The sequence below is a fragment of the Falco biarmicus genome, chromosome 8 (assembly GCF_023638135.1).
Source record: "Falco biarmicus isolate bFalBia1 chromosome 8, bFalBia1.pri, whole genome shotgun sequence".
Lineage (NCBI taxonomy): Eukaryota > Metazoa > Chordata > Aves > Falconiformes > Falconidae > Falco > Falco biarmicus.
The window spans coordinates 48,808,510-48,826,211 of record NC_079295.1 but is presented as its reverse complement, the minus strand read 5'-3'; the positions used below and the strand labels follow the sequence as shown (position 1 = coordinate 48,826,211).

General features: G+C 36.6%; 1 protein-coding gene across 3 annotated transcripts in view; it reads left to right on the top strand.

The window, feature by feature from the left end:
• DOCK2 (dedicator of cytokinesis 2) overlaps window positions 1-17,702 on the top strand; it is a 197,751-nt gene that overhangs the window by 11,147 nt on the left and 168,902 nt on the right. For 2 of the 3 annotated variants that reach the window (XM_056348605.1, XM_056348607.1), the window contains exons 3-14: window positions 2,331-2,371; window positions 5,046-5,101; window positions 5,469-5,565; window positions 7,141-7,289; window positions 8,844-8,979; window positions 9,902-10,056; window positions 10,687-10,768; window positions 11,307-11,442; window positions 12,021-12,096; window positions 13,075-13,169; window positions 13,524-13,649; window positions 14,509-14,633. In XM_056348605.1, the coding sequence (XP_056204580.1) occupies window positions 2,331-2,371; window positions 5,046-5,101; window positions 5,469-5,565; window positions 7,141-7,289; window positions 8,844-8,979; window positions 9,902-10,056; window positions 10,687-10,768; window positions 11,307-11,442; window positions 12,021-12,096; window positions 13,075-13,169; window positions 13,524-13,649; window positions 14,509-14,633 (1,274 nt within the window). The remainder of the gene's footprint in view (window positions 1-2,330; window positions 2,372-5,045; window positions 5,102-5,468; window positions 5,566-7,140; window positions 7,290-8,843; window positions 8,980-9,901; window positions 10,057-10,686; window positions 10,769-11,306; window positions 11,443-12,020; window positions 12,097-13,074; window positions 13,170-13,523; window positions 13,650-14,508; window positions 14,634-17,702) is intronic. The other variant, XM_056348606.1, reaches the window with a different exon arrangement.

The following is a 17,702-nucleotide window of genomic DNA, read 5'->3' as shown; positions in this document are numbered from 1 at the left end:
CTGTAGTGATACTGTATTTCTCCATATTAATTTGAACTGTACTGTCACAATCTTACTGAATTCTCTCCCAAGTCTGCTGAAGCTACTGAAGTTTTTATTAGTATAAAGCAACGAGGATGCAATTATTATTGCTAACTCAACAGTTAGGTATCTGCAAGTGTCATTGTAGTAGTAATTTAGTTTCAATCTGCAGTGATGTTCTTGACAAGGTAAGAGCTTAAAAAAAAATCCTTCAAGCTTTGCAAAATGTATTGTAAAATTATCTTCTTCAACCTACTTCCACCGTCTGCCAGTTACATCTTACTAACTGTAGTTATAATAAAAAGAGAAGCCAACTGCTGCATTAGGCAGTTATAGAGACAGTTCCGTGTTGAAAGACCCACTGTACGTTGTGGTCATAGGGCTGCAAAGAATCTGAGGCTGTTTGAGCCCAGCCCATTCCACTTACAGTTCTAGGTCGTTTTGCATGCAAACAACCAAGCGTTTGAGAGAAGAGCATCTCAGAAACCATTCCTCCAATGTTTTGGAGCACAGAAGCATTTTTTTTTTTTCTTTTGTTTCTAAGAGAAATTCAGTATCTCTAAGCATCAAAATTTTGATGTCACTTGTTAGACTATTAGTTAAGAGATGTGTTTCTCTAAGTTATGAGTAACTGATCTATGCCCTATCCTAAAAAATGAAAGGTCTGCATAATTCTTTAAGCCTCCATTCTAAATATATCTGCTATGAAAAAATGCGTTGGCAAACCAGAAAACCCCTCACCCTGTATTATCCCTTTTAATTGCAGAAACAGCATTTCAGGTTTCTGACTCCTGCAGTATGACCTTTGTTGTCAGGTTGTCAGCTTAGCAAGTTGAGTGGTGATCTTATAAGGTTATTTTTTCTCTAAAAGTCTTTTCTGAATCCTCTGCCCTTAACATGCTGTGTCATAGTTGCTTTATGGTATAAGTCTGTCAACGAGGGAATGGAACGTTTTGTATTGTGCAGGTGAAGCCCACCTTTTATCAGCTATTTTAAAAAAGGTGCTGCCAGCTGCAGCTGAAGGGTAACCAACAGTAACAGTTGTTTTTTTTTCCTGTGCTCATTTTACGTGCTCTTTCAGTTTGTTTGGCATGCACAGAATATGCATGTGCAGTCACAGTAAATGGGATTAAATAGATTTTACACACTTGGTTGTAAATTGGAGACTATGTGCAAATAATTCAGTTTTAGAAGTAAATTGGAATTTTATTGTTGAGAAGATACTGGGGAAAAAAAATATCCCAGTGCTGAAAAACCTGAAAAAACTATCTGTCCCAAGTCTATCTTTGAGGTCAGTGTCCTTTTAACTTTGCCTTTCTCACTATTGTTTGGGGTTTGGGATTATTGTTATTCTGCTTTGGTTGCATGGCTGAAATACCTGTGCTGCATTACAAATGGTGAGAGAAAAAGTGGTAGGGAAGACATAATATCTGTTACTGAAATTATCATCAGAAAACTTATGCTTTAAGTCATAAAATGCTTTCTTTGGGGTGAAATAGAAGTATTAAACAGAGTTGGATACTGTTGCTGTGCAGGTAGTGTTTCATGATGGAATTTGTGCACAGTGGACACAGCTTCTGCTGTAATTTAGTAAGGCTGAACTCTCCATTTTATGTTTTTGGTAGAAATTTATTGTGACTTAACTGGGGCATAGATGGAACAAAATCTGAATTAGAATTTTAATTCCCACTACTGCAATACTGCACCCTTTTCATTCAGAAAGGGTTTCTTGTTAAGAAGTCCCGTAATAGCTCTTCATTTTCTTGAGGTTCCAAATTGAACTTTACACTAGGAAGCTGGTTATTTGTGTTGGGTCCAAAAGCTATAATTCCCCATGGCAGCGACAGCTTACTCTTCTTACATTCAAGGAGGTTGGGTACGTAACAGCCACATACTGCATTGGATTAATACTACACCTAGAACACAACCAAAGAGCTTCATGCACTATCCAGTATCATGAGTGATCTTGGTTGATGGACAGATATATATGCTTGTGTTACATATTAATTACAAAACCGCTTATCCTACCTTTTTTACGTGTCGTGTGTGTGTGTTAAACTTTGTGTAAGATTATCTGTACTTACTGTGCAAGACTTGACAATAGACCATACAATCATACTTGCTAATGTGTGAGTCATGATAAATATGCTTCCTGATATTCACTTCACTTTCCTCTATGCATTTTTGAAGGAACTATTAATTTTTAGACATCCTGTGCTAGATAGTTCTTAAATGAAATACAAACTAGGACTTTGGGTTTTTTTATGCATGTGTTCTGTCATGCTAAGTGTAACATTTCTTTCTTTTAGATTGGTACAAGGGCTATCTAGTAAGACTTAAAGGATCAGAGGTAAGGTCATGTTCTTCATTCCTGTGAGTCTATTTTTAAGGAATCAACCCATGAAGCTGGGTTTTTTTCATATCCCTTACCAGTTAGTTCTATTCTGACATCTGAAGTCAGCAATCTCCATTCTCTTTCCTTTCAAGATGAATAAAATGATCAGCATTTGTCCTGGACAATGTTGGTGATGACTGGGAGAAGCAGATCAATGAAAAAAAAAGTACTGTGTCTTCAGGTGATGAAGACATCATTTGAAATAACTTTTTGAGTTAATTTGCTGCTAGATGTGTCTGTTTCTGCACTTTTTTATAAGCAGTCTTTAGGCTACATTCAATATAAACAGCTCCATGAGACTTAATTTCTTAACTATCTCTCTAATGTACAAAAAGATCATGTTAATAAAAAATAGGTCAATATTCTTATACCTAAAGATGGAAAGCTACAAATGAATACTTTTCATCCTGGGTATGACAACTTCTGAGTTAAGTAGCAAGAAAATTACTTTTTATATTAAAATGCACTTTTCTAGAAGAAAGGTGTTTTTTGAAACCTGCTCTGAGTATCAGATTTTTTTAGGGAGCAGCAATGCAAAGGCATTTGAAATTACAAACTAATGCCTGTATTACAGTGAAAATGTTTTGTGAAAGTTGCTTCTCTGTAGCCTGGAAAAAGGATGTGCAAAACCTTTATAGCCACTTAAAAAGGGATATCTGGGGAGCAGAGGGACAGTTTTTGGCAGAGAATATGCCATCAGAAAAAAATCAGAACAGTCTTAAGTTGTCTATTTTTACTTTATTAGAATTTTGTATTCAGTGGCTTGTAGGTATTCACAATAACTTGCATTAACTTAGATTAATTAATTTGTGTGCATTCTCAAACTGTATGTGATAGCAAAATATTTTGGTTTCATTGTGTAAGTATTAGATGCTTGATTTACTGTTTCATTTTGTTGCTCAATGAGTGGACATCCCAAAAGACAGATAAATGAGTAATTGTTTGTGATAATTATGCATAATTGTTTTCTCCAGACTTCTACCTGGTGTCTCTGTGAGCTCCAATACGACTGCATGGTACACCTTATTTGCTTGCTTCCATTTGTAGCTCATCACATATGAGATGGAAGCCAGGCTAGTGATAAGTTGGTTCACCATAAGTTCTTGATACAGCGTAATATTTCAGTGGAAGCTACTCAAAACAGTTGATCAGCTGGTTGGCCTGCAATACTTGAGGGTGGATATAAGAGAATGGCTAACCGTCCTTCCAGCCTGTCCAATACTCCCAACTGTGTTTTAAATACTACCTTGACATTTCTTTAAACTCAAAATGTTATTGCTGGTTATTCTAATGAAAATTTTATTTTAATTGATTAAAATTTAGTCCAAAACTAAAAAAGGAAAATAGTTACCAGAAGTAACCACTTTCTTTTAACTAATTCTTAAAATTGTTAAAGGCTTCAAGGTCAACATGTATGAAGTGTTTTAAGAAGTATTAGTAATTTCACATACTGAGATTTCACTACATTTCCTATTAATGGGACCTTCTTCTTATACTTGGCTTCTTCACAGACTCTTTTGAACTTAAATCTTAATGAAAAACTGTGAGAGTGATAAGACATGACTGTATTTTGATTAAGGTCCAGTGCTAAAAGAAGAAACTATATAAAGCTATAAAAGCTGAAATCTAATTCAGAGAAAGGCTTTGTAAAGTACCGCATATGGTTGTCGGTTATTAAATAGGGAAGAATCCAAGAAGAACCTAGTTTAATTACCAAGACTAGATTTGCAAGTTAATGTGGGTATTGTCATGGATAGGTTGTGGTCAAACATTCCTTTAGCATGACTTAAAACATTTCAGTTCCTGTAGAGCAAGGACATATCACGTTAGAACATTTTGTCAGGTGACTATTTTTTTTTACACAGGTCAATTAAAATAAATGTTGAGAATGTCATGAAATCCGCTGCCTCCTTTGCTACATCTTCCGGGGCATCTTCCTGCATGGCCCTAGGTAGTTCAGAATAAGACCATAATCTCAATTGCAGTGGTGCCCCATATACCTAGGGAGGGCTGAGAGTTTATGGCTTTACTAAGCATCTCCCTTCCTTGTGTGTTGCAAATGAAAGGCCGTTCTTTTTTTCTCAAACCAATTTTAATCTTATGCACAGTGTTCTTGACTATCATACCTCAAAGTAAACTTTCAGTTTACTATCCTGCATGTCAGTGGCCATTTTTCTAATTCATCCTGAGTGATTTTCCCTATCAGTATTTCTTTTAGTAGAGGCAATGATCCTATATCAGTGTCCCTGATAATACCTCGTTTGGTAATCAAGCTGATCTCTAAATTAGACTACATTGGTTTTCCTAGAATATGAAAGGTATGGGCTGATGCACAGAGAAAATGTTTCTTTACTGTATTCAAACTGTATGTGCTGTTTTCTGGGGGAGTAGATGAGGGGAGGGGAGTAGAAGATGGTGTTTCTTATGAATAAATGTAATTCTATGCGTTCTATGTTTGCAGGAAAGGATACAACAATACTTCTAATATTTTTCAAACAGAAATGCATCTATCTAGACAGAAAACTAGATAGCAGTTAATTTGGAGATTACAGTTTATGTTCATATTCATGGTTGTTACCTACAAGTTTTTGGAGAGTAAGTGTGGAATTCTTTTTTCCTCCTTCAGCAGGGAATATTTCCTAAATCTTTCATCCACATCAAGGAAGTTACTGTTGAAAAGAAAAGGTATTGAATTTAACTGTTTTGTTACATTAAGGATCTTGTCTGCTAAAAAAATAAGTTTTAAGGCATTTATATGCCTTAAACCAGGGGTCCTCAAACTACGGCCCGCAGGCCAGATACGGCCCCCCAGGGTCCTCAATCTGCCCCCCCCGGTATTTACAGAACGCGCACACACACACACACCCCCCAAGGGGGTTGGGGGGGAAACCAAGCAGTTGTAGATGAATTCCTGCCACTTCATCTGCGCGCCGGCCCCCTGGTTAAAAAGTTTGAGGCCCCCTGCCTTAAACACAGTAACTATAATTTAAACCCATGAAAAGCAGTTAGCTTTTCTCATTTCACTGTGTTAAATTTTCTGCTTCTTTCCTAGACATACGGAAAATACAATACCCGCCGAAATTCCTTTAGTTCAAGAAGTTACCACTACTCTTTGGGAATGGGGAAGCATCTGGAAACAGCTCTATGTGGTATGACATTTTTGCATGCCATGTATGGCCTGTTAATTAGTCCTACTTATGCATATTGAGTTCTTGTTTAAATGAGTCTCTATTCTTAGATGCAGGGCAGGATATGGGGGGATTTAAGAAATTACTTTTTCACTACTGCTTAGATGGCTACTATTTCCTTCAATGGCTTTAAATTAAAAGGCTGAATTACTGCTGAGTGGTGTAATATCATGTCTTTAGTTTCAACCTTGAGTATCTTGTACACGATAATTTTTTCATAATTGTTCTTTGCAGAGCTGACAAGTTTCAAGATAGGAGTATCAAACATAACTAAGATGCGTTTGAAAAAGATTCACCATGTTCTTGGGATGCTAGAAAAAAAGTTGTTCAGGGGTTACTGGGACTGTGTAGCTATTAACAATTGGCAATTTCAGGAAGTCAGACTTTTTAGTTTCAATATCTTCATTTTACATTTCTTCAAGAAAAACATTTTCTTTTCTTCAACTTGGAGAAAACCATTTTTTTCCTGTGAGCACTTTTACCAGTACATAGAAGTGCAATGAATTTGGAGGTATTAGTCAAAATGGCCGTTGTATCAGCATCTGTGTTCCTTGTAAGCAAGCAACCTATAGTTATGGTGGCCTTTCGCAAATGCTTGTAGTGCCCACAGCGTAGTACAGAACTGTAGCTGTGATTAATGATTTTTTAAAAATATCTTTTTATTTTAATTGGACCAGAAATATTTTTTTAGACCTCAACTATCCTTTATACATAACAATACCTGTCCTTGGACTACAAGACTCTGAGAGACAAAATTTGAAATAAAAGGATAGAAAGCTAATTTTTACATTTGCATAATAGTAGATATTTTGCATGTTGTAATCCTACATTAATCCCCACTGATTCTAGTAACATGTTTAACCTAAGTCTGATGGCCAAAGTCATAAAGTGTTGACTAGAAAAACCACCAAATGATGGTGAATTCTCTAGTACCTGAGTAGCCTTTCCTAATGGATAACCTGTTTCAACAGGTTGCACTCTGACTGCTCCAGGATCCCAGCCATTGCATTTTGCTTTTCACTTGGAGCAAAAAAATTCGTAAATATGGTGTAGTTTTCCCTCAACAATATCTTTTATGAAACACATCACTTGTTAGCCTTTCTCATATTAAAGTCTACAATTAAAACTTTTTCTGTTTCAGTGAATGACACTGAACTACTTTAGTGACTTCTATGTATTATTTACCTATCTCTTAAATGTGTTAATACCATAATCAATTTTTTTTCCCAGAATGCTTTTAACAGTATCTCATACAGAAGTAAATTGCTTCTGTAATGTTTTCTCTTGATAAGACTTAATTAAAGAACTTTAAACCAGCACAATTTAATAAAACAAATATTGTCATTCCCTATCCCCATACTCACTGCTTAAATTTCTTGTAATTTCTTTACGGTTGCATGGGAGAGCCTGTCCTTACAATTTGTGGCATGAGTGGAGGAAGAAAGTCAGACTCAAGAATTTGCTTAATTCTTGCTCCTGCAATCATTTAACATTAAATCTTTTTTTTTTTTTTTTTTTTTTTCTTTTATATTTTAGGCAAATAAGAGTGAGCAGTTCCAGCAGGTGCAGTCTATGATGTATGACTTAATGGAGTGGCGGTCACAGCTTCTGTCTGGGACTTTGCCAAAAGATGAGCTCAAAGAACTCAAACAGAAAGTCACTTCCAAAATTGACTATGGTAACAAGTAAGTGGCCTACGTTGCTTAAGGGAAACACGATTTCTTGTAAAGCACCCAGCTAGAACAGAGATGATGATAAAAGTTTCCTTTTTTGCAGTTTTGTAACTCTTTAATGTGAGATGTAGACATATTAAATCTTCCTTTTCAAACTTCTCCCTGCTATTCCTGTGATAACAGTAGATACCATGTTGAAGTTTCTCATAGCAAATTGCTTTTTCAAAATATAGATATACTTGTTACTTATAGGTATATGAGCTTGTCATTGTAAAGATTTCAGGTCAGATAGTTGGCTTTTATCTACATATAGCATCAGCATGCTCGGGACCCAAAACTTGTCCATCCTTCACTAACATAGCCTACCTCTACTAGTATTATGCTACTATTTCACAAGTAGTGCTGAGAGACCTTAGTGTGGAGGACGAATTGCAAATGTCTGAAGCGTACAGAGCCTTTTCTAAAGGCGTCACACCACCCCTCTACCTTTGTGTTGTGTCCTGTGTCCGCCTCCCCAACCCTGCTGTTTTACTAGGGAATTTTCTGGCAGAACTCTGGTTCTGGTAATAGAAGTGAAACAAGCAAGGGTAGAATAGTTATCTGGCAAAACACCTTGTCTGCCTGCTTCTTGCTAATGAAAAGTCACTGCAATACAACACGTTTGGCAAAAATGAGGTTATGTGGGATTGAGTGGTGTTCCACCATCTGATAAAGGGGAAGAGAGAGTTTGGTAAACAAGCCTTCATAGTATTGGTTTTATAGGCATTGGAATCTACTTATAAACTGTATTTAGCTATTGCAAGTGACTGTGGTTACTGTGGCCTGAACACCTATATACGGCTGAAAGGCTTCAGTTACCTGTGGCTAGACACAAACAATGACTGAGTGTTAAGAAACTCAACATGTTCATTGTGATTTGGATCCACAGATAAACTGTATTCTTACAGAACACACCATGCTATATGGAGCTGCATGGTCACTGCAAGACAGATACTATTTTGAAATATTCCAGTCAAAGAAGCCTAGCTCTGATTAAGACAACACTAATATTTCTTTGCACTCAGGCTTTTCTTTTCACGTTCTTCTCTTCTTTCCAAATCATGAGACAGCAAGCTTCTTCCTTTAGAGGAGTAGGGGTGGAGGGGATGTTTAAAAGGACAACAGAGCATAGTAGTCGAAGAACGGGACAGGGAGGGTAAGAGCAGCGTAAAAGCAGAAGGTGACAGAAAAAACCCTAGGCATCTTGGTTACAAAGGTCGTATGTTAAAAGCAAAAGAGATGAAGACTTCTTGAAGTCATTGAACATGGTGAATCTATTTTATGTGATAAGCATTGAAATGTTTTGGTGACATTACTATAAATTCCTAAAACAGGTAAATACTGTACAACAGCTTGAAAAGAACATGGTGGGGTTTAGTTAAATTTTTCTTCAATTAAATATTGTTGCCTGTATTTAAACTTACTTTATTGCTTTAAAACTTGAAGCATCTCCTTGTACGTTATATTTCTAAGCTTTATTTTACAGAAGGAATTAACCCTGCCATCATGCCCTTTGTATTTTCACAGAATACTTGAGCTAGATCTCATAGTTAGAGACGAAGATGGAAATATCTTAGATCCAGATAAAACCAGTGTCATCAGCCTATTTCATGCACACGAAGAAGCGACTAATAAAATCACTGAGCGAATTAAGGAGGAAATGGTAGGAATGACTGGCCAAACTTAATGCTTCTTTTGCTAAAATGAAAATGAAAAAACAATACAAGGGTTGAAGATGTAACCTTCTACTGGAGAAGTTGGTGGAAATTTTTGCTTCTGACTTAATTAAAAGTAAAGTCACTTTAATATGTTATAAATATGGCTAAGCCTCAAGTTGAGTGAGTTGCATTTGTGCACTGGATTCAGGCTGCGGGCTAGGCTGAAAGCCTGTGTCTAAAGCCGATTCTAAATCCATTCTTGGATTCCTAAATAGAAATACATCTCTTCGTTCCATCTGTGAGCTACTCAGTAGGCTGATTCATGTAGCGAATAGTTACATACTTTGAGTTCAGGCTGCAAGCTATGACTAACCAAGGCTCTTTTTTAGAGGATCTTGTGACAACACTGCTTGCTGTATGTTGCTGCTTGTTAGTTAGTCTGATGGAGTTGAAGAATTTAAGCTCACTAAAGAGAAGCTCCATGAACTCTGCATAATTTTGTGAACACGAGTATTAGTATGCCTAAGCAAAGCTGATGAGTGCATAAATTTCATCTTTTACAATGCAGAGCAGGTGACTACACTTTCTTGACCTTTTTGGGTTTGTAAGTTACTTGGGTTTTTCACCCATGAGAAAGTAAACTGTAATAAAGCAAGTAAATCACTTGACAAAAGTTGGGCTGTTGTGACACTTCAGTAATGTGAGTGAGGGCCAGAAACTTATCTGCTAGTCATGTTTGTGGTATTAAATAATGCCTTTCAGAGGAGTATACAGGGCAATGCTATTTCCTGGAAACAAGTATCTTTATCCAGATTTTCTGTGATTTTTCAAGATTAACTGTTGCACATGATAAAAATTGAAACTGCTTGTAGTATTCCACCATTTTAGCTCAAGGATCTGGCTAATGATTTTTCTTCTTCTGAGTAGTCAAAGGATCAACCAGATTATGCATCGTACTCCCGAATGTCTTCATCCCCCACCCACAGTCTATACGTCTTTGTGCGGAATTTTGTTTGCCGAATTGGAGAGGATGCAGAACTCTTTATGTCACTATATGATCCACAGAAATCAACAATTATAAGGTAAACTTTTTTTTTTAAGCTGCAAATAGCAGCAAAAGGAGCTAGCCAAAGTGAAGTAAAATAGTTGCTAACATGCTAGTAATGCAGATAATATATAAGTAAAAGGAAGAAAACCAAAAGGAAAGGGAAGTGTGTACAGATCTAGCTGTTGGTGGCTACTAAAGAATTCTAGGGTAAAGGATCCCAAATATGTTTATAGGTAATTCCTGGACTGAACATTTCAGGATTTTAAAGAAGCCTGAGACCACTTCAAAGTTAGGAGATTATCCTTGATAGGGTATGTTGTCTGGAGTAAAGTGCTGAAGCAGGGGAAGGGGACAAATTAGGAGTAATTTATAAATGCAAAGGTAGATTAAGATTCTGTTGAGTATTCCTATCAAACAGACTATGATGATGGTAATATTTCCTCCAAAAAAGGTGCCATTATGTCTTAGGTGCAAGTTATTTTTCAAAACTTACCGATGGTATTTTGTATAACATTGTTCTTGTCTTTTTAGTGTGGTATTTAAACTATCACTACAGACCATTGTCTGTTATGCAACCTTTGTTATGTACTGTGGTTTTTAATGTATTGTGAAAGGGAAGAACTTTTTAAATCACATGACAATAAGGTATTTGTCTTCAAAACAGTGAGAACTACTTGGTGAGATGGGGGAGTAAAGGATTTCCAAAGGAAATTGACATGCTCAACAATCTTAAAGTAGTATTCACAGTAAGTGTTTTCCAGTTAAACTTACTTCATATTTACAAATCGGATTGTCTCTTCTCTGTGGTCAGAATCAGGACTCCTGAAGACTGAGCAAGACAAAGGAGAAAGCAGAAGTAATCTTAGAAAAAGAGTAAGATGACCAGTCATCGAGTGCCTTAAGGCAGTGACAATGCTTCAGTGTCCTTTTTTCAAATCAATTTGCTGCCCCATAAATATACTGATGACTTGATTTATTATTTTTTTTTTAAATCTCCTGTACCTCTTGATTGCTACTGCTTTCTCAGTTTTATCTTACCATATATTTTCTTCAAACTTTAAACTGCCAGGTTTGTAATCCTTTATGTTGTCTCAGTTTCTTTTGTTTTGCTGTGGTTTTTGGCATTTTCTCCCCCCTGCCCGCCCCCCCCCCCCCCCCCCCCCCCCCCCCCCTTAATACCACCTTGATTACCAAGGCTCAACTAGTTACTGGAGGTCTTGTTTAAATTTCACAACTTGGTTCTTACCCAAGTAATATTTCTATTCTTTTTTGTTTGTATCTTAGGATCTTGGAAATAAAGACCTTAGCAGAGACAAAATTTACTTAGTTTGTCAAATAGTCAGAGTTGGAAGGATGGATCTCAAAGACAGTAACTCAAAGAAATACACACAAGGACTAAGGCGGCCTTTTGGAGTGGCAGGTAACTGATGTCTCCTGTGCTATATCTGAAGCAGGATCCAAGTGATACTGGCCAACCCTGGAACAAAGAATCTCTACCAAGACATGTCAGAATACCAAACAGCTATATCAACTATTTTCCATATTTGATTTTTTTTTTTAAAGTCCATAAAGACTGCACCTACCTTAACATTTTAGTTTAGATCAGAAATGTGGTTTAGAATTTAATTTCCAAATAATTCCTACTTACTGCTACACAGTGCAAACCAAAACACAATACTAGAGTATATTAATAGAATTCCTTGCAGATGGAATAAAACCATGTCCCGAGAGCACCACCAATGCACTCAAACCTGTATTTACAGGATTACAGTAAAACTAGTCTGAAGTAATTCTCTCTTTACATGTCGTGTTTGTAGTGTGGACTTTGCACTGATGTTCTGCCCCACAGATCTAGCCTTGTTGGGCTACACTGCTTGCTAGTGAAAAATTTATAGTTATATTGAGGCACAAGAACATTAGCGTCCATCATTCATAGGTAAGAGGAGTTAGTTTGCAATGCTATTATATGTTTTGATGATTTTTCTTTTACTCTTCTAGTTATGGATATTACAGATATCATAAAAGGAAAAGCTGAAAGTGATGAAGAAAAGCAGCACTTCATTCCCTTTCACCCGTAAGATAGTCATATATATGGGTTTTTTATATGCACAAAAATATTTCTATGTGCCTTTGGCTGTAACAATCTGTTGTATGTTTTAAGAAAAAAAACAGTTTTTCCTTTCAATAATTTTATGTTTTAATAGTAATAAGTATTTAAGTATCACTTTAAAAGCATTTAAGACTTGCCAGGGATTACATAGCATGTTAATGTACGTTTCTATGAATGTGCTCCTTCAGATAGCTGGTACCAAATCCTAATTAGTAAAACCCAAGTTAAATGGTTATACACTCTCAGAAATAAGCTTTAGAAGTATGGATAACTAGTAACTTGTGTACTTGATTCTGTTTTGAATTTGAGAAAAATCTGATAAAAAATTTGGTTTCACTTAAAAATTAGTTGATTTGTCACACATAAACTATTTTCAAAAGAAATGCCAGTTCAGCTGCCTAAAAATGTGACACTTTCAGATCAAATGCAGAAATACCAATATTCACTGGAAACATATTTATGCATTCTACATAGTGCTGCTGCTATATACTATGAAGAATAAACATAATTCCGAAAGACCCAAGTATGACACACTGGTTTATTATTTCATTCATTTACAATTGGATCCAACATACTTGTTGTGTGAGAATTTGTTTCTAGTTTCAAAAGTATTCAAAGAAAAAATAAATTCATTCGTCAGGCTGTTTATCAGGGAAAGCAGAGTGGACTGGCATGTTGTTGAGTGCATTCACATTGTGCCTTCCTACAAAAAAAACTTTCATATTGTCACTGTCACAAAATGAGGTTCCTAAAGATGATGATTGAACGTTTTTCACTTCAGTGTACACATAAGCTTAACGTGAGTGATCTGTAACTCTGGGTGAAAGACAATGAAATTACATAACATATAATAAGGTCAAGTAGTGCAAAAAGGACTCTGAGGTTGTTGGTCATCTGTGTTCTGAGTGGTGTTTGATATATTTAGCACTTAATTCCTAGTAGACATTGTTTCTCCTGCAGGGTAGTGGCAGAGAATGACTTTTTGCACAGTCTCCTAAGCAAAGTCACTGCATCAAAAGGAGACAGTGGTGGACAAGGTAAAAATATATTTATTTATTTATTTAAAGTAATGGGGGGGGGGTGTTTGCAACATAATTTTATATTGTTTACGTTTTAGAGAAAGGCTTTCATGTTAGAGACAGAGCACCACCATGGAGGTGGATCAACTTTGTAACTGGAAGTGGAAAATCATGAGTCTGTTGCAGATTCTTAGAGGCTATTTAAATTAGCAGCTACAGTTTTAGATTATAGAGCTTTTACCTAAAGGAAGTGGTGGAAGTGAATTCTTATTACTATTATTTTGGTGGCTAGAAGATGCAATCATCTGAAGACAATTTTTTATTTTATTTTTTTTTTTACCATCAATATAATCTATTTTTTTCTTTTAAAAGGTCTCTGGGTAACTGTGAAAATGCTTGTTGGAGATGTCATTCAAACTAGAAAGGACTACCCACATCTTGTAGACAGAACCACAGTTGTTGCTAGAAAGCTAGGATTTCCTGAAATAATCATGCCAGGTAGGAGGTACTTTGTTCTGTAATAGGAATGGATCTGTTTTCATTCTCTAGGTTAATGAGCATGAGCAGCAGCCTTACTTACTTCTGTAATGGGTAACTCAGAGGCTCTTTAGAATTCACTCTTCATGGTAAGTTTTGTTCCAGTATTAGAGGCTTACATAAAATAGTGAAATCCTTGGTAAGTATTTTCTAGTACCTAAACAGAAAAAATAAAAGCAACAGAGTGAGGGATAATCCCAGCTCTTTATACATAGCTTTCTTGTCTTGTAAGTAGATTATGGTGGATGCCTACTTGAATTTTAAATTAACCTTATTTTTATTGTAACTCATCACTGTCCTTTAATAATAAAACATCTGCATTAACAATTCCTTGACGTTTTTATTGATGATATTTACCAATTAAAGTTACTCACTGTCTGGAGTGCTCCTTCTTTAAAAAAAAACAAAAACAAAAAACAAACAAAAAAAAAAACCAAAAAACATTCCTCCCCTTCCGCATTTAAAATCTTGATACCTTTAAAAGTGATTTTGTTTGCTGGACAAAACTAAAATATGAAGCTGCCTCTAGAGAGCTGTGTATTTAGGGAAAATTCAGTAATGGCCTCATTGTCACCTCACCAGCAGGTGTCAGTGCAGGACGAGAATTGTTTCCAGTCACTTTGAGGACATTTGGTTCGTGTCACATCACATTGTAGTATCTCAGCTAAGAATAACAGAGCTGAAAATTTAAATTAAGATGGAAAAACCCCACATTTTTATCTGTTTCACTGCAGAAAATGAGATACTCTTGTGAAGTTCAGTTGACCCTATGCTCTCACAACATTTTCATTAATTTTTAACCTTTCAATTTCTCTTTCAGGAGATATAAGAAATGACATTTATATTACATTACTGTATGGAGATTTTGATAAATACAATAAAACTACTCAGAGAAATGTGGAAGTGATAATGTGTGTCTGTGATGAAGAAGGAAAAGTGATGCCAGTAAGTTTTCTTTTTCCTGCATGATGGACATAGAAATACTAGTTGCATTTTCGAAGTAAGCTTTAAGCTTCTTACAGATATTTATAAAATATCATTGCACAAAAACTTGCAGTTTCCTCACTTGTGTCATCTTCTGACATCTTGTGGGTGATAATTTTTATGATGTTTGAAGTGACGTATCTATAAGTCCTACAAATATCTTGTATAAAACTGTAACGAGAAAAAACATTGAATGACCTATTTTAGCTGTGCCAAGGAACAAATGCTGCTTCTGACAATTACTGCATTTTTACTCTTGGGTTTTTCTTGTGGAAATCCCCAGAAGAATGCAATTTGCACATTAAAATGTGAGAAGTACCATTTCTGTTACATAACAAACCCATGAATTGTGCCAGGAAGACACTGTCACTGTCCCTTGAATGAAGTACATGGCAAAAAAGAAAAAAATAGTGACAACAAAGGAGTGGGGGGACAGTACATAAGCAACATAAATATTTACAGTGTCTTTTTGCTTGTCTGTTTCCATTGTGAGCAATTTTTGTCTTTTCCTTAGGGAAATTTTTTGGGATTTTTGGCCGTTTCTTTTCTAAGCATTACCCTGTTTGTAAAATCAGTACTGTGATCATCAGGGTGAAATCATAAAGATACTTCTTGAGATAAAATAAAGATGGAGTAACTCATTGTAGTTCATGACTTGCTGAAATATGTTTATGATCTACAATTAAATGCTTAACCTAAAATGTAAATTTAAAGCTTGATTGAAGAAAATTCTAAAACCATGTAATACTTAGAGTCCACACAACAAATTGTAACCCTGGCTACAAAACACTACCTAATACCTATGGCAATACCTAACCACATGATTTGCATGTATAGAAGTTAACTGTGTTGTGAAATCAGCTTCGGCAGCCTCTGTCTATTCACAGATATTACGCTTAAAATACATATACCAGAGTATTCCTTAAGAAATTAACCTCTTGCAATGCATTAAACCTTGCATTCCAATATGATGTATGTTCAGTTCTGCAGACACAGTTTCTCCAAATACTAGGAGAAAGCAGATTTGTCACTTTGTCTATGACCTCAAATATATGTTCCATTCATGCTTGCTTTCTGTGGGTAATAAGCCTATTTAAACAACAATTGTAAGGAGTTAATTGAAATGCTGTTAAGTGCAAGTAGTAACAAAAGTAACTGGATTTTCCCTGTAGCCCCCCAAAAATTAATGAATACCAATAAAGTTTCAAACCCATTGAATTTATATTAAATGTTTCTAATTATCCATGGGTTGAAACACATATATGTTCACTAAACAGGAAAGTGGTTGGCTCAGTTTAGGTGTCAAACTAGTTTCATTTGAAGAGCTAGCACTAGATTTACTGTAGCAAGTACAAGGCCTTTTGTTGCAAGTTAGAGTCACAGAATACGTTCAAACAAGTTGCTGCATAAACCTTGAAAAAACTCCATTCAGGCAGGTGAGACATACATTTCCGCAGTTAAATCATCCTGAACAGACCTTACAAATCATCCTCAGGTATCAGCATCATACCCATGGTGTCACAAGGCATTCTGATGGTTGAAGCAGATTTCCAAGATTCACTGGATTTTCAGCAGGAAAATTGCACATTTGCAGTAGCTAGTGTAACCTTATATAGGGTTAGTTTCATCTGTTTCTTCAGTAGATAATTTAGTGTTCGCTTTTCTCATGCACTTAAGTTTCATGTCTGACGCCTGGTGAGGTGTCAGTGATCTTGCCCCTTCGATTATCAGCATTAGCACTTATTCTACATGTACAATTTTCCACCACAGTGAGCTTAGGGAAGACAGATCTAGGCCAAGTCTCCTCACAAGCTTGCTAAACAAATGGAATTCCGTGGTTAGAACAAGTTATTTAAGTTGGTTCTTTACTAGTTCTGATAGCCATTAGAGAATGGGACATTCTAGATGCAGACAAAATGCAGGAGGGCATAACGTCAGTGCCTCTACAACATTCAGTTTGGAACATTTAGTCACTACAATGTTTAGTCATCTCTGGTATGCAGCCAAACACTTGTGACATTCTGCTGGAATAGAGTATTTTAAAGTAAATGGAGAAGTAAATAGAATAAGGTAGATTTATTTTTGCTTTGTGTTTCTTCTACTAATTGAGATGGCGCCTTGGTTACCAAAGTTCATCAATTTGAGGAGAGAAATCAAGTCTAAACTGAAAGAGGGTAGATTGAGAATAGATGTAAGGAAGAAATAATTGTGAGGACGGTGAGGTGCTGGCCCAGGCTGCCCAGAGCAGCTGTGGGTGCCCCATCCCGTGGATGCTCAAGGCCAGGCTGGACGGGGCTGGGAGCAACCTGCCCTGGTGGAGGGTGTCTCTGCCCGTGGCAGGGGAGGTGGAACTTAGATGGTCTTTAAGGTCCCTTCCAACCCAAACCATTCTATGATTTTTATAGATGTTCATCACTCAGCTCTTCTTACAACCCACTGTGTAACTCCTGTAAAATACAGTTTGTGGGTAGGTCCAGTATAATTATGGGGGAATTTTATTTTCATTGCTTTCAGAAGCATGGAAAATGCTGTATCTTAATATTATTGCTTCCTCTCTGTTGGTGCTTTAATTATTTATTTTGAATGATGCCATATACAAATTCAAACCTGTTTGTTAGAGACAGGCCTTCATGCTCCATGTTATATGCTGGCTTTCGACCTGAAGCTTTCGTGTGGTGCCTCCAAGGGCTCCAAGCTGGAGCTGCGCCACCCAGCCCAAGCCGTGGAGCTTGTTAGCTGGGGAAAGGTTCGCCTTAGCGCCAAGGCCTGGGTGCCTTACAGGTGGGAGCTGTGCCTTCTGCACTGCTCCTGGCTGCCATGGCGGGTTTCTGAGGGCAAAGAGAGCAGAGCAGTGTGTGTAGCTGGAAGTGAGGGCGGGGCTGCACTGAGGTAAAGCTGCTGCCTGCAGCCAGGCCAGCATTCCCGGAGGAGACTCTCCTTCGATGGCTTGCTTCTTTCTTTGGTTTTGATGAAGTCATAAAAATTTACAGAGGTCAATGAACCACTAAGCACTGTTTCTTTCCTTCTTTT